Below are 22,353 nucleotides of genomic sequence, written 5' to 3'. Positions count from 1 at the left end.
GGAATTTTTACGCAAAATCACGTTTTCGACAAAATATTCGATTTTGGTTTTTGGTGTAACTCAAAAACAAATTACCATAGATAATTGAAATCTTCACTGATTGTTTATATTTTCATTTTATATTTACAATACAATTTTGATAATAATTTGACTATTTTCGAGCTGTTTACGGACATTGTTAGTTTTAATTTTTTTTAGTTTTAGATTCTGAGTGGAACGATGAATGTATTTTTTTTTCTGTGCCTGTCATCACCTTTTAGGACAATAAAAGTGCTTCGATTTTCTTCAACAGTACCTTTTCTAATAGGAAAGTGAATCTTGTTGGTGCTTTGGGGGATCAAAAGTAAAAAAATGCCCAGTAGTTTTCAAAAGCGCCGTGAAAAACAAAAGAAAAATTAAGGAAAAAATGGGAATTTTTACGTAAAATCTGTTTTCGAGAAAATCGATTTTGGTTTTTGGTACAACTCCAAAACAAATGACCGTAGGCACATAAAATTTTGACTGAATGTTTATATTAGCATTTTCAACACACCATAACATTTTTCAAATATTTTGATTTATTTTGAGCTGTTTACGGACATTTGCAGTTTCCATTTTTTTTAGTTTTTTTTTTCTATAAATATAATCAATAAAAATGTATTTGTCGGTTAAAAAAGCTTGAAAATGTAATAGAAGGTTCCTACTATGTTATTTCAAAGGCAGACAAAAAAAAATTAAAAATCCATAATCACAATTTTTTTTATAAGCATCTAAAGTTAAAATATTGACAAAATACGTAAAAATGACGAAAATTTGCAAATTATATTTAGTTAGAAATTCATGAAAAATTTTCTTTTTAAATCCAAGATTTGAAAATGTAATACAAAATTCCTCATAAATTTGTTTACCTTTAGTAGTCTCATAAGTTTTCAATTTTTTTAGTTTTTTTTTCTATAAATATCAATAAAGTTTTATCTGTTGGGTCAAAAAGTGTAAAAAGTTAATACAAGGCTCCTGATATACTGTTACAATAGCAGTTAAAAAATATTAAAAATACATAGGCACCATTTTTTTTATAAGAATTTAATGATCGAATTTTGAAAAAAATTATCAAATTTAAAATTGAATAATTATTTGGTAGTTAAAAATTTATAAAATGTTCAACTTTTATATCTAAGGATTGAAAATTCAAAACAAGATTCCACGTAAGTAGTTAATGCTGTTACCAAAAAATCTAAAAAATACATAAGCAAAGTTTATTTTTATAGTCATTTTAAGCTCAAATTTGGATGAAATTACATATTAAAAAACCTGAAATAACTAATTTAGTTGTTTTGTTGTGATTGTATAATATTATTCGTGGGTACTTGAAACTTCTAAAGTATACTATTATATATCTATAATAGTACCACGATTCGTTGTTGATGTTTAACGAGTTATAAGTACCTAATGAATATTGTGATATGATTAATTTGGAATTTATTATAGATACCTATTATTGGTCAATTTTTTTTTTTTAATACCATAGATAAGTAATTATATATTTTATACCTAGACTGACATACCGTCTCCGCTCAGAATCGTTTTTCTTATACAGTGATATTATATCATTGAATTCAAATTTAATACTATCCATTATACAGTGATCTACTTATCACCTACTGTACAGCGGAGCGACATCCACTTACCCACTTTTTTTTTTCTTTAATTGTCAATAAAATGTTTTTTGTTGGGTAAAAAATCGTAAAAATGTAATACAAGGCTCCTGATACATTGTTACAATTGCAGTTGAAAAATATTAAAAATATATAGGTAGGCGTAATTTTTTTATAAGCACTTAAAGTTCAATTTTTGACAAAATATTTCATTATATTTAAAATTTAATAATTATTTTATAGTTAATAATTTATAAAATTTTCAACTTTTATAGCTAAGGATTGAACATTTAAAACAAGATTCCACCTAAATAGGTTAGGTATATATAAATTACTTTATTCAGAATAATATCATCATTCATCATATATACTTAATAATATTATCATCGATAAGAATCTTTTTTCTTATACAATGATATTTCATTGAATTCAAATTTAATACAATCCATTACAGTGACCCACTTGTAGTCTACTGTACAGCAGAGTAACACCCATTTGCTCACCTTTTTTATTATAAATTAGCAATAGAATATTTTTAATTCTGAACAGTGAAATAAATAGGAATAACAAAAGTTACAGTTTAAGGGTACCTATTTATTATGATTTTACTTCTAAGAAAATATAAAATACAAACAAATGAAAAAATTGATTGAAATCTAACATGAATTTAATGAAAAATCAATTACGATTATTTATAGATATAAGTATAGAAATAATTCCAAAACGTATCTATTTATTCAATTTTATTTTTTAAAACTTATTAAATCTCGATTAACATTGTTATCTCATTACTGTGACTCCTTTCTAGAAATACATGGAAATAATACTATTGTTTTCAAGACACAAAATTTAATTCAAGTAATATGACTAGGTATTTAATAACACCTGCCTCTAAATTGTACAAAATCATATTTAATTAATTTAAAAAACATAAAATTATGTAATGGATAATTCTTGAAAAAAAAAAATATGAAAAGACTAATACATTTCTAATAGAACTAGTGACATGTTTTTACAATTTCACATATTTCTGTGTGTCAACTTTAAAGTTTTGTTTTGATACTCAAAAGCTATTAACCTCAATTAACTTATTTTCAATACATAGACACCTATTAAAATCGTATGAAATATTTTTGTTTTCATACGGTTTGATACGCAGAATAAGGCATGGTGTGGTGTGTAAATATTTACTTTGAAGTCATTATTTTTATTTTTTTAAGTAAACCATAGTGAATAAAGTTAACGTTGTCCTGTAAAGTTTAATCCTTAAAATATACAGGGAAATACGTATTATTGCTCTGAAACTAGTATATTATAGTACTTTGCAGCTTTTTTTTTTTTACATCTTGGCTCTTCCATTTTTATTAATATATTTAGTGGCTCGCGAGTCTCTTCTCGCTGGCCAAACCTGTTATATTACTATACCTACGGTGATAACAAAAACGTCTTCTTGTGGTGTTTCAGGTGTCATTCGACGTACTGTCTTGTACCGCGTCCATATTGAACCTGTGCATGATCAGCGTGGACAGGTACTACGCCATCACCAAGCCGCTCGAGTACGGCGTGAAGCGGACTCCTCGACGGATGCTGGTATGTGTGTCGCTAGTATGGCTAGGTGCGGCGTGTATTAGCCTGCCGCCGGTGCTCATACTGGGCAATGAGCACTCGACGGTGGACGGGGTACCGCACTGCACCGTGTGCCAGAACTTCGGTTACCAGATATACGCGACACTAGGGTCGTTTTACATACCACTGACCGTCATGATCACGGTGTACTACAAGATCTTCCGGGCCGCCCGCAAGATTGTGCTGGAGGAACGGCGGGCGCAGAGCCACCTGGAAAACAGCCACTGTTACCTGGAGATTAGCGTCAAGAACGGCGTTGGCCCGGTCGAGTCGAAAATCGCCGCCACCGCGCCGGAACGTGGCCAACACGGTCACCGGGCCAGCAGCAGCGCCAGCACCGTCACCACGGTAAGTGTTTGCAAAATGATTCCATCGTTGTTATTTATTATTAATGTTGTTGTTGTTGTTGTTGTTATTGTTGCAAAGCATCACGATCTGATGACTCAAGTTTTTAGCACCAGGAATTTTAAAACATCGGCTTCATTTGTCTATCTATAATACGTCCATTATCACACCATTATTCTTCTAAAATAATATGTTCCTCACAATTTGCGTAAATCTAATTCGATGTGGTTTTTAATTAAATTTGTTCGTAACTTTTATATAATATATGAGTCATAATAAAACTACCTATGTTTTTAAGCTCATATATAATATGTTTTCACATCTTCTGAGGGTCGCTTGAGACATACGCGTTTTTAAAAATTATTTTTCACTAATTTATATTTTTGATAATTGTATTGCTAAAACATGATATAATTTTAGGTACATAATATTTTAATGTCATTTGGAGTTTTGAATTAAAAAAAGGATAGAAATAAACTATTATTGCACATTTGCACGATGTATACGCGTAGTATGGTTTTATACATCTCGACCATCAGGGTTTGTTTGGTTCAATGTCCTACCCCCTCTTATTCGCTAGTCAACTGCGAAAAGCTTGTAACAGAACAAGTACTATATTTGTATTATACTTTACATATGTTAAATGCACTTGCAGCATTTGACTTGAAACTAATTACTACATATTCCTTGCAGTTCTCAAGTCGTAGAAAAAGCCTTAAATGAACACAGCTTTACTTTTAGCTATACTTCTAGCTTGCATATAATAGTATTCAACATTTGATTTCAAACAAAAACTATAAAGTGCTTAGCACATTATGATATAGGAACTACGCTATAATATGCGTACCTACCTACTGTATTACACACGTGTAACCATTCGATCATTTAAATATTTAATAGGGGTTTTCCATAAACATTTTACATTATACTACTTCAATATGCATAGCATAGTATTTTATCCAAACGGTAAAAATCGATATAAAATAAAGCCGGAAAACTCGCACCGCTATATAGTAGGTGTCGAGTTATTCGTTATTGAATAAGACACTGTAACGGATGATGTTTTAAATTTGAGTTCAATGAAAAACAACTCTAAGAGGAGATGGTCTATCGCCTATATTTCAAAGGATATTTAATTATATATTTATATTGCTATTGGTAACTTATTTTTATATTAGTAAGATGGTATTAATCTCAACTAATAGGTGGTTTAATTGACAAAAATAAATCAATTATATTATAATATTATTTCCTATAGAACTCCTAACTGTTATATATTTGTAACTTATAAGTTTATACTGATGTATCGAATACGTAGACCAGTATTAATAGCCATTCAATCAATGTATAACGCATATCAAACTGAAAATGAATTTAATTATTTTGTAACCTGTATGTGTACTTAAATAATAATGGCGGTTGGAATGTTTTAAGTTTCTACAGTATTAAATTTTATAAATTTATTTTTTTTATTATTATTATTATTTAGTTCAATAAACATAATTTCTTCCATTATTCCAGACATTCTTTATAATTCTTTATTATTTTCAACTACTATTGCTATATCATATACTTAGTCGATGTTAAGGTTTCATTAGCATATCAATTGTTTGTCTATTTAGCTTTATATTTATTTTTAAACTTATATTAAATTATATTGTTTAATGTTTCATTAGTTAATAGTGAAAAACTGAAGACTATAATGAGGATAATTAAAACCTATATGGTATATTTAGTATTGAGGTACCTACTGCTTAACAATGTATAATAGATTAATAGCTAGACTTTTATATTACGAACCTATTATAATATAATTATTATTCATACTTATATATGTCCTTTAAGAGAATCATTTTTATTAAATCATATCCAACTCCAATATTTTCAATATTTAAAAACTTTCAATTTGGCTGTCCACCTATAATTTATATTCCTAAATATTATTAATGTACTATACATTTTTTTTATACACATTTTTATCTGAGATAAAATATGTATTTAAACCATGTTCATACACATTATTATCACAGATGACTGCAAGTCAAAATAATCTTCGTCATACGAAAAACATTCAGGTCTTTTCCGCTGAGACAACTTTGAATGTATTATATTATAAACGACGTTTTCAATCGTGTGTTTACACAACAAGAATATTTTCTTGGCGTTTCCGAGATGTAAACACAAATAAATACATATTTTTTGTCCTCTTTCAAACGACAAACATATAGGTGACAGCGGTGGTGTCCTTTGTAAACTGACTGCACGAGTGTTCTCTAGCGAATAAAACATAGGTACAAAGAGTTGATATATTTTTTCTTCTTATTCCCATTATCCTCAACTTCAGTGTTTCCCCATATTTTGCACACACACACACACACACACACACACACACACACACACACACACACACACACACACACCTCAATATATACATATTTTATACTAGAAAAAACTATACCGCCATGCCTGCATGTTACACTGTATAGACCAGCAGCAGCAGGTCGGAGTTAACAGGATTGAAAACAAACAGGAGAAAACCAAAACGATCGATTCCGACACCTTTACAGCTATCATTGTATATGAGATCAAGTTTTTATTCTTTCAATCTAAACAACAAATTAATATACACTGCATACGTATCGAAGTATCGAACACACGTTTAGTATATTGTGTAGATATCCGCGGTGAGAGAAAATAATATTGCAATTTTCCGATATTTATATTGTATTTTATTCGATTATCGATCTGGACGGATGTGTTGTAGGGCAAAGAATACGTGGGAGTGTGTCGTTATGACGTTGTTGTTGATGTTGTTATGGTCGCGGTTGCGGTTACGGTTGTGGTTGTGGTTGTGGTTGTTATTGTTGCACGCCAGGAGCCTCAATGAATACAACTATTGACAGCCCTTAAAATTGATGAATGTTTCTTATGGCGGAAATCCTCACCCCCCTTATACTATATACCCATCCTCAATCCCACGCACTATCCGTATACACACTTTTTTCCGCCTTACCACTGTTAAAACATCGGCGGCGGCATAAATGTGATCCAACCCACAATATGGTTTTTGTGCGTCAAATAAGCTGCCCGGCGCCCGCCTCGGATGGTCTGCACTCAGTGCTACGGGTTTTAAACATTAAACTTATAGTAGGTACGTTTTCTGTTTACATTCGCCGAACAATTTTTCACATTCGTTCTTAATGTCATTACGTTATTTTTGTCATGAACTAAAATGTATTAGTTCGACACATGCAACCAATCGAAAATCAACACTCACGTTCGTGTTATACATTTTTCTATTCTAATAATAATTTATTACACTACGTGTGCCACATGAGATTTATACCATTCCTTCAAAACCAAATACAAGATAAACAAATATCGAATAACGTATAATAATCTAATAGAATAGATAACAATTACTTATAAGTTATAGAATCTACAATATAATTATATATTCCTGATCAACTAAATCTATATTTCAGTGTACACATCAAACTTATCAAAAAACTACTATACTTGTTATGTAACAACAATTTCATTTAAATTATTATTTAGAGGGGGACTATAGTTATTTACCATAACACCTATATTCATGTTTATATTAATGTTGCATGACAAAGGAACGTCCAAAATTCTGAATTTATCTTGGTAAAAATTAACTCTTATAATTTGGTTAAACTTATTTGATTTTAATGTCATTAACTTATCGTACACCTTTTGCTTTTACCTAAATTTAACGGTGCAAACGTTTTTAACATCCTTAATGTCACTGTGTCTGCAATACCCATTAAACTGGTTTATTTAATGAAACGTTTTGGTAATGTACATATAGATACGTAGTTTTAAATAAACACAATTAAAAATGTTGAGTTTACCCACAAATTACAAAACACTCGGCAATTTTAGTAAGCAAAACAATATTGTTGTATAATACATTTATTTTTACACCATTTAAAATTTAAAATTGTTCATAGGATATTCTGAATATTATTAAAATAAGCAGTGTAAACTTAATTTATTGTATTGAAGTAATGATTTTACAGAATTAATAAAATGGTTGAACTAATTAAAATTATTTAATATGATTTTTCCAACATAATATCCTTATAAATTGCATAGTTTTAAAAATTAGAATGTACAAACAAAATTAAATTTCAACTAGGAAAACGTTGTAATATTATAATCGTTCACGAATCATGGCTCAAATCAATTTAAGATAGTATGATAAACATAAAATAATAGTGATGGGTTTAAGTGTAAGTCATCAAAATAAAATTGTATTATTGATGAGTATTGCATATGGCAACGTGTTTAAGAATGACTATTTTTTTCCTTTCTTACATTTTAATATTTTATAAAACTCTGTCTCTATATAATATAAATATATATATTTGTGTTTGGTATTTTCATCCCACACGACCAACGATTACATTTTATGATAGATATTTATCGGTACTGAAAAGCACAATAATGGCAATATTATTATGATTATAACAACGATGGCGATGGAAATGAAATGTCGTCCATTTTATTGTCAAGGACAGTGGCGTCTGATAAATACAAACCATTTGACTCGTCCCGAAATAGGAAATTTTATTTACCTGAGCGTAAAATAGCCATTTCGTCAGATTTCCAACCCTTAGGTTCCCATTCCCATTTTTGGCATAAAATGTTATTGCTATATGCGAAAATAACTTGTGTGCCCTCCCGTGGTGGTAAAACAACGACCTATAGCTACTATAGCTATTGCTTTTGTGCGAGGCGCAAGCGCTCAAATAAAATCCTTTTTTTACATTTTTTTGATTTTTTCCTCTAACTGAACTTGTCAGTACACTTTCTAGTTTATACTGAAACCCCTTAGAAATAATACGTCAACGGGAATTTTAAAAGTATTTACAATGCTTATTTTTTGTACAAAACATTAAGTAATCTCTTTACTGGCCGGAGAAAATCTACTGCAACGATGCGGTAAGTATACGTAGCCTACTCAACGATACCAGGAAATATACTTCTGTAAGTGTTCTGGTAATCTTATATAGTACCTACAGTTCATTAGTTAGCTAGATACCTACAACGATGGGTTACAAAAACATATACAACTCAATCACAATCAAGTCTTATGAGTTATGAGTACCTACCTATATTGTCATAATACCATAATGTTGTCTGAAACGTATATTTTTACTTTTAAAGACCCATTTCGTTTCATTGGATTTAAGTGCATACAGGCGTGTCGGTGGTTATAAATCATGAGCAAGACCGGTCTATATTATGTACCATATACAATATACATTATACTTGTATGTTTGGCTTACAATAGTTTCTACCCATACCTAATAAGTTATAATCATAGACGATGCATTTTTACATTTAGACCACTAAATAATATTAAAAATCTTGTGTACAATAATTAATAACGCCGCTTCTAAAATGAATACTTATTGCTACAAAATAATTTTTAACATATTATAATTTTAATTAATTAAATTTAGAATTATTTTTGTTTAACAGTAATGAGTAATGCCTATCGAACTCATATCTATCATCGTCCATAATAGTTATTGTATTATTTTGAGTCAGGTATGGATTTTCGATTTTATATTCGAAAACTAAAATATATGTATATATAAATAAATAAATAAATTTCATAAGTAGTTGATTGATGGAAAATATACAAACCTTCGGTCTATACCTAAGTAGTTGATAGATATTTCCATAAATCAATATAATAAGAATCCCAAGGAATATAATACGTATATGTACGATAAAAGTAACCTTTAAATACATATTAGGTACTATTAAGGAAATCAAGATAACATAAACCTAATATTTCATACTTGTATTATTTTTCAGTATATTTTCATCTACGACTTTAATATCGTGTATTTTTTTTCTATCTCCTATACATTTCTGCCATATTTTGCATCGATTTATTTTTAACGGGCTATGCATTTGATGAATTTATATTTAATAAACTCACATTTATTATAAAAAAAAATCTAATCCACACATTTTCTATATAATAGGTATTGAGACAAACTTTAGAATTTAGCATACAATTACATTTTAATAGAAAGTGGTAATTAATTGTTCTTATAAATATATACCTGCCAATGATTTTTAAGATAATACATTTAAGATAATACAAAATAATTATGTATTGGTACATACATATTATACAATATACAATAGGTATACATAACATAATAATATATGTGAATTTTGTGGATTTTTTTTTAACTATAAGTAACTATACTAATATAAATCCGATAAAGTGTAAGTGAAATAAACGCCTTCAATGAAATAATAACACCGGTCATTTAATTTTGATTGTCAAAAATAACTATAGGTTAAGACCTTAAGAAAATAGTTAAAATAAAATAAATACATATATCCAAATATATCAAGGGCTTTCAGTTATAAACTCAAGGCTTCTGATTTGAGAAGCACTGGCTTAAATAATAAAAAAAAATATGACATTTCAAAATTAAAATTATGAAAATAAGTTACTTATTTAAGTTGTTATAGTGTAACATGCTTATTATACCGATTAAAAATATAATTTTTAACTGTTAATGCAACAAAGTTAAATATTATAACCATTTTAGACTGTATATAAATATATAATTAAAATATAATCAGTATTTGACAATACATTATGTACTTTTTTCTGCGCGCTGCAAGTACCGATAAGTTCTGTTCGAAAAAACTTCAATTGAACCACACTGGAAACAATAACAATACTGTCTATGATGTTCACCGTTCAGTAGAAATTTAAAAAGCTTTTAAGATGTTAAATAACAACGTTTTCGGTGCGCTATATAGATGTGATGCTGATGTAAAAATAAAATACGTTTCAAGATTCCGTCATTAATTTTGGAAACAAATTTTCAAAAAAATATTTCACATTTCACGTATGCCAATAAGCCAAATTTATCCCAAAAGTATTGTAATATATTTTATACATGTAAACCTGTAGGTTGTATTTTATATTGGTCACTTATTTCATTATTCGTATTTTTATAGATAAACTATTAAGTACATACTAAGAGTAATGCATGATCCAATATTATCGAATTAATATTATCCTACTCTGATTATTACTTATAGTTAAGATATATTTTATGAATAAACTTATTAAGATAAAAATCATCTCTAGATCAATCGGTACGTTAGAAATTGAACACATCAAAATTCCTATATTGCAAGTATGTTAGATGAAGAAAAAAAATCCCCTTTACTTAATCCAGATCTGAAACTTAAATTCGTCGAACTGATCAGAAACTATATAATCCTAAGCAATTAGTTTACAATGAATGGTTAAAACCTATGTAGGTATTATGCTATAAAATATTCAAATTGTGTTGGTCTATCTTGAAAAAAGAATACTTGTAATAAATCATAATATAGTGGTAATTTAAAATGTAAGTAATATGTACTCACCTAACCAATATAAACTGTCATGAAAATATTCTATTCAATATGGATAATTTTAATTGAAGAAAGCTAAAAATAAAGTAAAAGGTTTCAGACAAATTTTGAATAACATATGCATTTTTCAACCTTTTATTTTAGCACTTAGAACAATAAGTAATATATAATATATCAGAACCTATAATATGATCGTTATAAATAAACTATAAAATAGTAAGCTATATACTATATGATTTTGATTTTATTCTATAATATGATTATTTTTTTCTTCTTTTAATTTTTATAATCAATAGTTAATATAGATTATTTTATAAAACAAAATGAAATATTTATTTATATTAAATTAATATTATCCAACTCTTTTCACGTTTTGTATTTCAAGTAATGCTTTATAAACAATAATTATTGATGAATAGCTACTAAGTCCATATTGTTACACGTTTAGGTATATTTAAGATAAATTGAGAAAAAGAACTACTACGTTCAATTTAATTTAAAACAAGTCATATATAATGGTAGAGCAAGAAAACCATATTATTTAAAAACTTTATATATTCAAATCCTCGGGGACTGTTTAAAATATAAAGTAATTGTAAGTTATTATTTTAAATTAAATTATTTACAAATTTAAAAAACAATAAAAATACTATTTCCTTCAAGTATTTATTTAAAAATCTCCTAAACCACAATAATTTGTGTAGTAATAATTATTATACTCTTTTTTTTTATGTATTTTACCCTTATTATAATTTCCCTAATTTTTCATGAATATTTTTTAATAGTCCTTTACAAATACTAATAAAATATTCTTGTACACGTTTACCACCTTTTCTTTTTTTTCTCCTTAGTCTACGTTGCAGTAGTTGAATGTCACAACAGAACATTTCAAAACTCTAGTAGATTCATATATTTTAATTTTACTGCATATTAAAGTGTATATATATTTTTAATTTTAATAATCACACACATATTTTGAATAATTTTACTGGTAGATATTTAATCAAGTTGATTGCAAGTCACTTATTAACATAAATATAATGCGATAAATTGTATTACATGATATACTTTAGTATATGTGTATATATTCTGGTATGAATAAATCTATTAAATGTGAAAATATAGAGATAAATTAGGTATACCTAATTAATTCACAAACTAGGTTCGGTAACTTCAAATTAGTTTATTTTGAATTTCAATGAATCTGAAATAGCTTAAGTCTGGTTTTAAGACCACACGTTAGTTAAATCTCTATTAAATGAATATTTATATTATATTTTATATTATTTATTCATATTGATGAATTTAGTATTTTAACTTTGTACTTATATATTACTAACTCATTTCATGCACTTCGTTACCCGTTAAAAATACCAACAATATATTACAATTAAAAATTTGTGTTCAATTTGTAACTTTATACCCGGCACAGTGATGTTCAAAACTTCCGTGACAGATATCCGTGGATTTATCCCATCTTAATCTCTATTAAAGATTTTAAACACAGTCATAACAGTGTTTGGTAGTTAGTCACAATATTTGTGATGGTTTTCACCAAATATTAAATACAGGTCCCAAAACTATATTCAATCATAACAATTTTATTTTTTGTAACCAATAGCAACCCTATAGTAAACAAAAATATATTATTATTATTATTATTTCTAAAAAAAGTTCTCAATTTTTCATTAAAAAAAATTAAGGGACGCTTATCGGGATAAAATAATTCCTATAGATCCTTGACAATTGGCATAGTGTAGCCTTCTGATGGTAAATAAAATTTTAAATTGGCTAAGTAGTTCCAGAGACTACCCAGAATAAACAAAGAAAGAAACAATTATTTTTCATTACATATTAGTAGGTACCTTAAGAGTATAGATGTAAGACCTATATAGTTCGTTTTAAATTATGATTTCCACACTTTTGATTTGAACATTTTATATTTCAATGTTCTAAAATAGAGGCAAATGTGTAGTGTTTTTATATTCATATGAAGTTTTAAGTTTTTATTAACATGTATTTGAGAATTTTTTATGTTAATTAGAAAAAACATCGTTGTATACATAGGCAGATGATGTAATTTATAAGACACACTATTCATATAAATAGTATTCAATATTAATTCAACATGTACAATAAAATCTAATATGTCATATACTCATGTATTTAATATATAACCAAATAAATAAACATAATATTAGTTGATTATTTTAGTGTACAAATTATGAAGTTATTAATGAAGTAATGTATAATACATAAATATTTTGTATTATTCATTTTGGACGCCTATAAAGTTTTAAATATTTTTCATAAATTATTATTATTATTATTGTACTTAAACACTAAAATCAAATATTTATTTAATCATTTTTTCAGTATTCAGTGTATACTGTATATGCATGTAAGAAAATTATACGTATATGAATTTATGATATAATATTATATCTAAGTTATTATGATAAGGTCTTCCTAATTTGAGTTACGGACATAATGAAGATTAGATGTACACCCATGGTTCTTATCTAATCCCTTTCCACAATTGTTGCAACAAGATATTTGCAACATTAAATTTAGTTATAAATATATATTTACCGACAGAGCAACAACATCTATAATATCCATACACATATGATTATCATATTCAGTATAAAGTATATGTTGACCATAAAACAATCAGATTAAGGGCGCTTTGATTTATGTTTCTAGTACAAATATGAATATAATAATCCAATTTGGTTAACGAATACCTATATAATATATAATATAGTAGGAACAGAGTAGAATGGTATATTTTTCGGATTAAGTTAGGATGTATTACACTGACATCACTATAAGAATATATTTAAATAATTATTAATGGGTTTGCTGTATATAGTGGTTATTTTACTGTGTAAAACTAAAACATTTTCCTGATAGGTACTCAAGTTATACGTTTTAATGTTTTTCATGATATATTTAAAGGAGAAACAGATACAATTTCCTGATAAAAACATTTATTAAAATTGGATAGTTAAGTATTTTTTAAAATACTATAGATAACTTATAATATTAGTAGAAATAAGTAAATTGTGATATTCTAATATGTTTAAAAAAATACTCCATATGAATAGTGGATACAGATAATCAAATTAAACTTAAATAATAATTTTAACAACAGATAAAGACAAATAAAAACAACTAATATTGTTACTTGTTACTTATTACAACTGTTAATTACTTATTGTAATTAATAACAACGCACGGATCTATGCTAATTTTTAATTTTACTTTATTCATAACAAACAAAAGTTAATTAAGAATAATCGATATTTTTAATAGAAACAAATCAATTACGTGTATGAGCTTCCGTCTTGCATGTTGGAAAGGGTGTCATGAATCGTTTTTGCAAAAATTGCTCAATGGACTATAAATTTGGGATGAAATTCCAAAAGCTTTTGACGATCGATGATTAATTGATTGACATGAAGGGTGGACTACAACGGGATAAATAATAATACTACTTTTGTTCCAATATATATATATATATATATATATATTTATATTTTATAACAGTGTAGTGCGAGTATACACATATATATTATAAATGCCTTATAAATCTAATTAATAATTGTTTGCGCCTATTTATTACGCATACAGCCAAATTCTATTCTTTCGACCATAAACGATACTATAAACTGCGTTATAGTTTAATGTTTCATAAGTCAAAATACTTTAGTGAAGTTAAATATTTATTATTTTACATGGCTACAGCAAAATGTTTATAATGTATGCCTACATATTACATAAATACACCATTTATTGAAAATTTGATTTTTAAGTTGATTTAAATTACTTACTAATATAATAATATTACACTTACATATTATTGTATTTGGAGTTTAATGTTTTGCACTAACTACGTACAGTGAGTTTTCTATTCCCGCTGTGTCCACCCGTTAGTCACGTCTTTCGTTGTCATAGTTACGATGTATGAATATCATGGTTGTTTTGGTACAAATAATGCTTTTTAGCCTACTTTATTAGTGGTCTTAATATACATGCGTCATACATTATAATATTTTTGACAAGAAATTAATAACATTTTGTATGCAATATTGTTTTGCATATCATAATATCAACTGTATATTATTATAATAATGATCAAATATTGTTACTAAGAACTTTTCAGTTTTACTTTGTACCATGTAAATTTGATTATTTTGAATATCTGAATATTATGATTAGACAATGAAATAATGCAACTAAAAATGAATAGTAGGTAATATTCCACAAATTAGGTTCAATATAGGTAGAAACAATCACGGACATGATAGTAGAATATGAATTTCTTTAATTATTTATTATATTTTATTATAAATATTTTTATACATACCTGCTAACATATACTACTATATTATAATAGACAATAAAGTAGATATATGTTTAAACTAAAAACCAATTTTCTCAGGCAGTCATACATTTGATTATTTGAATACTATTTGAAGTTTAAATAATTAAATATGGTTACTCGGTATAGGTACCTAAGACTTTTAAACACAAATACTACGATATAGGACAAATAGACCTTAATAATAATAATAATATTAATAAACCAATCAATAAAAATATCAGTAGTAAATATCAAAAAGGTAAAACACAATATTAACAAAAAATATATATATTTATTATAATACACCCAATAGATCAGTATTAAGATAGATACCCACATATATTTTTATTGATTAATGTATTATATATTTTACCCATTGAAATACAAATGTTTGAAATAATAATAAATTATTTTTCTTCAATACAAGTTCTTCATGGTAATTTTTACTAACAGGCATTTATATACCTACTGTAAAAATAAACTTGAACTAAATAATTGACACAGCTACCATATTTATGGTTATACCTACATTGTTTGATTGGAATGCATATTAAATTGTATACCTGCAGTATAAATCGTAATATAATACTAAGTAATATAAAATTTGTTATCATATATTTATGATATTAAGAAGATTATGATATTTTTATCCGATATATTTATACACGGGGATTCTCCAAGCATGGTCATCCCCATTTATTTTCAATAATACATTTATTCAAATCTGATTTTCGGAATTTTCAATTTACGTTTAGACCAGGAGTGCCCAACCTTTTTCAACTTGGGGGGCACATTTAAAATTCATATTTATACTGTGGGCCGAATTTACTTCATGGTTATTTTGTTCATTATAATAAATACAATAAATATAATATTATCTTTGTTTAATATTTACACGCTAGTCGCTAGTTAACAATTTGTTTTTATGATTAGAAACTACACAATTGTAAGATATTTTATAATTCTTAAAAGCTTATTAAAATAACATATTTTTTTTAAATTTAAATTTTATTTTTATTAATATTACCTACATCTATACATTTTTATTTTTATGAAATTTTCACGGGTTGGTTGGAATACTTCCACGGGATGGATTCGGTCCGCTGGCCACGGATTGGACACGCCTGGTTTAGACCATATTTCAAATTCTTAAGATGTTTTGTGCTACTTAAGGAGTGTCACGTGGAGATACATACTTCTGTTTTTCAAATGGGGACCCTCCCTCTTCTATGTATAATAGGTCCATGATAATTTGTTGGGAAGATATGGGGGCTATGATAATATGAACAGTTTGTGGATTAGTATTCATTTATCATAAACCATAGTTTGTAAAAATTGTCCAAGTATAACAAATACTAGATCCAATATTACGTCTATTTTATATTTTTGTACAACCATCTTTATTATAAAATTTAAATAACTGAGAAGCTGCTCATTTTAATTTGGAATTATGTAAATCGACATTTTCAAAAACATTTTTGGTAAATAATTTACAGCAAATAAATGGGAGGAGATCTTATTTGAAAAACATTAGCTTCTATCGCCACAGTAAAGTGTTCTAAATAGTACGAAACATATCAACAATTAATTTAAAATAAGTTTTTTAAGTACATATACCTAGGGATATTTAAAAATTCCGAAAGTCAGAATTTGAACAAATTCATTATTAACGGGAAAAAAATAGGGGTGAGCATATTTGATGAACAATTCAGTATATTTTTTTTTGCTCGTCTAATCATTTTTGTCGTTTTCTTTTTTCATATTGTCATCATATTGATTTCTTCTTGGTGCCATATGGGATAGCTATATACTCGTTTATTGGACTAAAGTCTGGGATAGTATGTATTATATTTTTTATGCTCCATCCCACGTGTGTAGGTTAATTTATCCGAAGAAGGAAGCGTAAAGTGTCATAAAATTGTTAACGTTAATATTTTATGAGCGTCTGCAATTTTTCCTGACTCTATAACCTTGGACAGTCGTTTGGTGTAATAATTATAAAAACTGAACACAGATATTCAGACTTAATACTTTCAGATACTTTTCAGACATGCAGTTTTTTTACAATAAAAAAAAAACCAAAAACATTTTTAACAGCCGTTATATAAAGTATTATTTACATCAGTAGTCCTAGTAGTGTACCCATGGAAAATTAAAATCAAATATGTTTGGTTTAGACTTAGCTACGAAAAAAAAATGTATTATTAGGTATATAAATAAAAACAATTTTATAGTGCTCAGGCAACAACAGTACATAGATTTTGAATTCGAAATACCTAAAATGAATGTGTTTTCTATGACAGATATCAAATATGACGTATTATTATAATCATGTATGTATAATAGTACATGTAGGTAGGTACCATTAAAACCCATGCCAGTATAATAATAACATGACAATCGTGTGGAAAAGTATATTTAAAAAGCTTTTTCATAACTTAAATTAATTACAATCAAATAAGAACATTGTTCTTGTTATCTTATAAATGATTTAAATTATATTTTAAGAGTATATTTCAAGTGCGGCTGATACATTTCTATGCAAAAAACTATTTCTTTAAGGTAGAATGTAGAATGTGTTATCAATATTATTTATTCTACCGATTGATGTTAACATGATAAGTCACTTAACACGTTTCTAATTATAATAGGATTGTGTTTGGGCATCCAAGCCTGCATCACTTCAAAGCTTGACAAATATAGCACCTGCTTACGTATATATTTTCATCGATCTTAAGTTCTTAAAGTCTTAAGTCTTTAAATGTACGGAAATAATTGATTCAATATTATTTTAGATTCTGAGTAGAGTAAGGAAATGTATATTGTTTTTGAAACTTTGTGTTTATTTATTTATAAAGGTACCATTACCTATTTTTTATGTCTGTCACCATGATTTGGAATACAATTTTAAGGGTACCTCACTCTTTACTACTCCTCTTTACTGGTAGAATTTGATCTACATGGTAATTTCAGTTATAAAAAAGAAGAAATTTCTGGTAATTTTCTTAATTAATATAAAAAACAGAAATATGTTTACACGTCACTTTTTTTTGACAAAATCAATGTTGTTTTTATTGATGTAATTCTTGAAAAAACAATTATAGAGAGTTTAAATCAACACAAAATACATATATTAGAATTCATATTCATTATATTATTCAAAACATATTTTGGCTCTTTTTGTGTCATTTGTAGCCATTTAATTTTAATTTTTAATAATTTATATATTGATAACATTTAATTTTCTTGGTAAAATGCTTGTAAATAAAATACACGGTTCCTCATAATTTTTTTATACAAACAATTTTTACTTTATAAAAAATACATGGTGACTTTTTTTTATTAAGGCTAATATTATGTTTTTTACACCACGTACACCATTTTACAGTCAGTTCCTCGGTATGGACTTAGTACTTACTAACCTAGTACTAGTTATATGCCATGTATTTAGAAAATATATGTTAAGCCTATTGAATTAATAAAATATTATTATTATTTATTATATAGGGTGAATCACCAAGCATGCTCACCTCTTTTTTTAAGGACTACTATCTTGAATACAAACATTTTAATAACTAAAAATTAATCATTCAAATTTTGAATTAGGTACATTAAATCTTTCAAAAAATGATCCATTAAATTATATACAATAAAAAGGTAGGGGGGTAAGGTGTTATCATTCAAAAAACAGAAATTTGTATCGACACAGGTCATTATTTAAGTAGTACGAAAAATTCAAGAATTTGAAAATGTATTCTGAGTAGGTATATTTAAAATTCCAAAAATTAGAATTAGAATAAATAAATTATCAAAGAAAAAAAACGGGGTAAATTGTATTTCCCACAAATTATATAATATTTTAATTTTTAAATTGTAATCTTATCTTTGCTTAAAATTGAAGTTTAAGTAGCATAAACTATTCCGTAATGTAAAACATATAAAAACACCTTCAATGGATAAGTGAGCATTGCATGTTTAAAATTCTACTTTTATAATTCTTGTCAAGAGAAATAAACCAATTCAGTAGGTACCTACCGACTACCCACAAAATCTAAATTGGAGTAATAAATATTCCACAACACTAATTTTATGTAACAAAACAGAGCATTGTTATATCATATAATTATTTGATTATTACTTTGTACATTTTTTAATATTATTTTATACCTAATTATTATCGTATTGCATACGACCAGATTAGTATACGCATTGAACCCTCCGGAAAATACAAATTAATTTTACTTTAAAAAAAGATAAATAATATGAAATAAATAATTTATAGATTTGTATACTAAACTCCCAAAAAATTTTATATTAAAATGGTTAAAATAAAAACCTGATATCTATATCAGTTATTACAAACCATTTAATCCAAATATCTCACATTTTATATAAAATACAGGACCAATCACCATACATTTTATAATTCATTTTTCATTGAGTAAGTCACTTTAATAGATATGTTAAATTTAATAATATGAATTAAATGAAGAATCAATAAATACGAAAAACTATTCTAAGCGGAGACGATGTGCCACCAATCTATTTCTAAGAATATTTTATAATTCATTTATATTACTATTAGTGATTTACTTTTCTATTAGAAATAATGTAAGTTTTATTAATGTTTACCATTAATATCGCATTCATATTTAATATTAATATTACACCACATATCATTGTAATAATTAAATACCTACATCAAACTAAGTCAATAACGCGAACCTTAGAACGGTGTGAATAGCTTAAGATTAGTCTAAACATTTTAAGTTCTGAGAGGATAATATTTTATAGGCTGATAGACTGTCTAAGCTTAGAATCTTTTTTCATATGCAATGATTTATCGTTGAATTAAAATTTAACAGATTTTCCGCAGTTTCCGTCGACTGGTCGTTTTAAATTTGAAATCAAAAGTGTGCGGTGTTTGGATACAACAATCTCGAATAAATAAAATTCTCCCTAATTGGACAAATTCTGTGTATAATTAATTTTAAATTGGGAACAATTGTTTTTCCCGAATATCTCGTGAATGTTTGATTGCTATATACACTTATCCCTGCAGGCTGTAACACGCTATTACACCGTACAGACAGTAAAAGTGCTCCGAATAAATTATTTGGCTATTAAAGCTGAGAGATTATATTAGTATTGCTGTAACGCCATTACTTTCGAGTTGACATTTTCACGACAACGAAAACAAATACCAAGATACTTTTGAACCAAGCTTTATAGTAATTTATAAACAGTTTTATTCTAAGTAGTTCGAATAGAATAATACAGAACTTACGTAATATAACATTTTTAAAACATTATAAGTATATTGTATTTCAAACAAAATTCTTTTGAAACTAATTTGGGAATGTAAATGAATCACATACCTAATAAATCATATCCCATTGCTAAATCTAATATCTAGGAACCTTCCTAAATAGAAAAAATTCAAGATCTTGCGACATTTAAATAATCTAAATAAAGTATATAGGTAACGATGAACTGTGATCTACATCTCAAGTGCTTCCCAATTCGTATCGCGTCTGATTGTCTGAACGGTCTTGTGTACATTAATTATAATTTGTAAATGTCAATAAATGTATTGTTATTTTTATTGTAATTTGTGGAAATGAACTAATTACCAACCCATTACACTGTCGGGTAATTATTTAAATTGATTAGTCATTATACACATTTTTTTTTCGATCCACTGTCATTATTGTTAATTTATTTTGGAGTGAAAAAATAGCGTCTAGAGTTCTTAAAATATTATCAAACTTACTATATTTAAACTCGTTTCGGAAATCAATCACTATCTTTTTTATTTTTTTTTTATGAAGTTGAATATATTTTAAATGTATAAATATCGAATATTCTTTAAATACAATTTATTATTTAGAAGTTAAAAAATAAGACAAAAGTTTTTGGAATAATCATTAACTTAAAAAAAAAAAAAACCTTAAAAGAGGAACCAAAAAATAAGTAAAATATTTAAACTAATTCCCTCCGGTATTCTAATGTTAACATTTTTAACTTAAATAAAACTTTTGGTTTGATTACATTAAATGCAAAAAAATCCGAACAATCATTTGTATCCCTATTCACCATCGAATATACTAAAATATGTTAAAAGTCGTGAAGGGTAAGATTAATGCTAGTTATACGGCAGTACATTCATGTCTATATTATTACTGACTAGCCTGCTAAAGAAAGTATTAGCCATCATATACGAGACTTAATTTTTTTCGTTTCTTTGCTTTTTATTAGATAATTGTATCGTATTATATAAGCTATAATACTATATAATATCATATCAAAAAAAAAGAAAAACCTTTAGAACAATTTTAAGTGAGGAGATCATAATTTGGTTTTGGTAACATAAATATTATGTTATGCTAATCTAATTTTATCAAGATCGTCATACGAACTTATACTTATACAAAACACTAAAGTCAAGTAAATTATCCAATAGTATATATGGTCTAGGGAATTACACTTTATCTCAGTATAGATAATGATCACCTATGTATTATATATCTATATCTAAATGACTATGTATATCCATTATTAACATATAAAAATAAATATACATGGTACACAACGGTTTAAAATAAAATTAACAACATCAAAAGACATTGTCTTTTTAATTGCGTCCAATATTATATGTTGTAGTAGGTACCTAACCTACACATTTTTGTTAAAAGAATTTTTACAATAAATTATTTACGTGAAGAATTATTAAACACAACTCAAATAAATATAATGATTAATTCTGTAGTCGGAAATACTTACATATTCAATAGTAATAACTAATAATAGTATAGTAATTACTAATGTAACTTTGGCCTTTATTTTGGTTATCTTAATAGTTTACTTAAGTTGTATGATTATTTTCTACATAATATTCATATATTATACATGCCCATCTCACCAACAAGAAAAAAAAGTTGTGAA

General features: G+C 26.7%; 1 protein-coding gene across 4 annotated transcripts in view; it reads left to right on the top strand.

Annotated features, from left to right (window-relative positions):
* The window catches only part of LOC100575587 (5-hydroxytryptamine receptor 1), a 251,248-nt gene that overhangs the window by 170,431 nt on the left and 58,464 nt on the right, over positions 1-22,353 (top strand). For all 4 annotated transcript variants that reach the window (XM_029487000.1, XM_029486998.1, XM_029486999.1 and 1 more), the window contains one exon: positions 3,099-3,608. In XM_029487000.1, coding sequence (XP_029342860.1) covers positions 3,099-3,608 — 510 coding nt within the window. The remainder of the gene's footprint in view (positions 1-3,098; positions 3,609-22,353) is intronic.

This window comes from Acyrthosiphon pisum, chromosome A1 (genome assembly GCF_005508785.2).
Source record: "Acyrthosiphon pisum isolate AL4f chromosome A1, pea_aphid_22Mar2018_4r6ur, whole genome shotgun sequence".
Classification (NCBI taxonomy): Eukaryota; Metazoa; Arthropoda; class Insecta; order Hemiptera; family Aphididae; genus Acyrthosiphon; species Acyrthosiphon pisum.
This window is presented reverse-complemented; position numbering and strand designations above follow the sequence as displayed.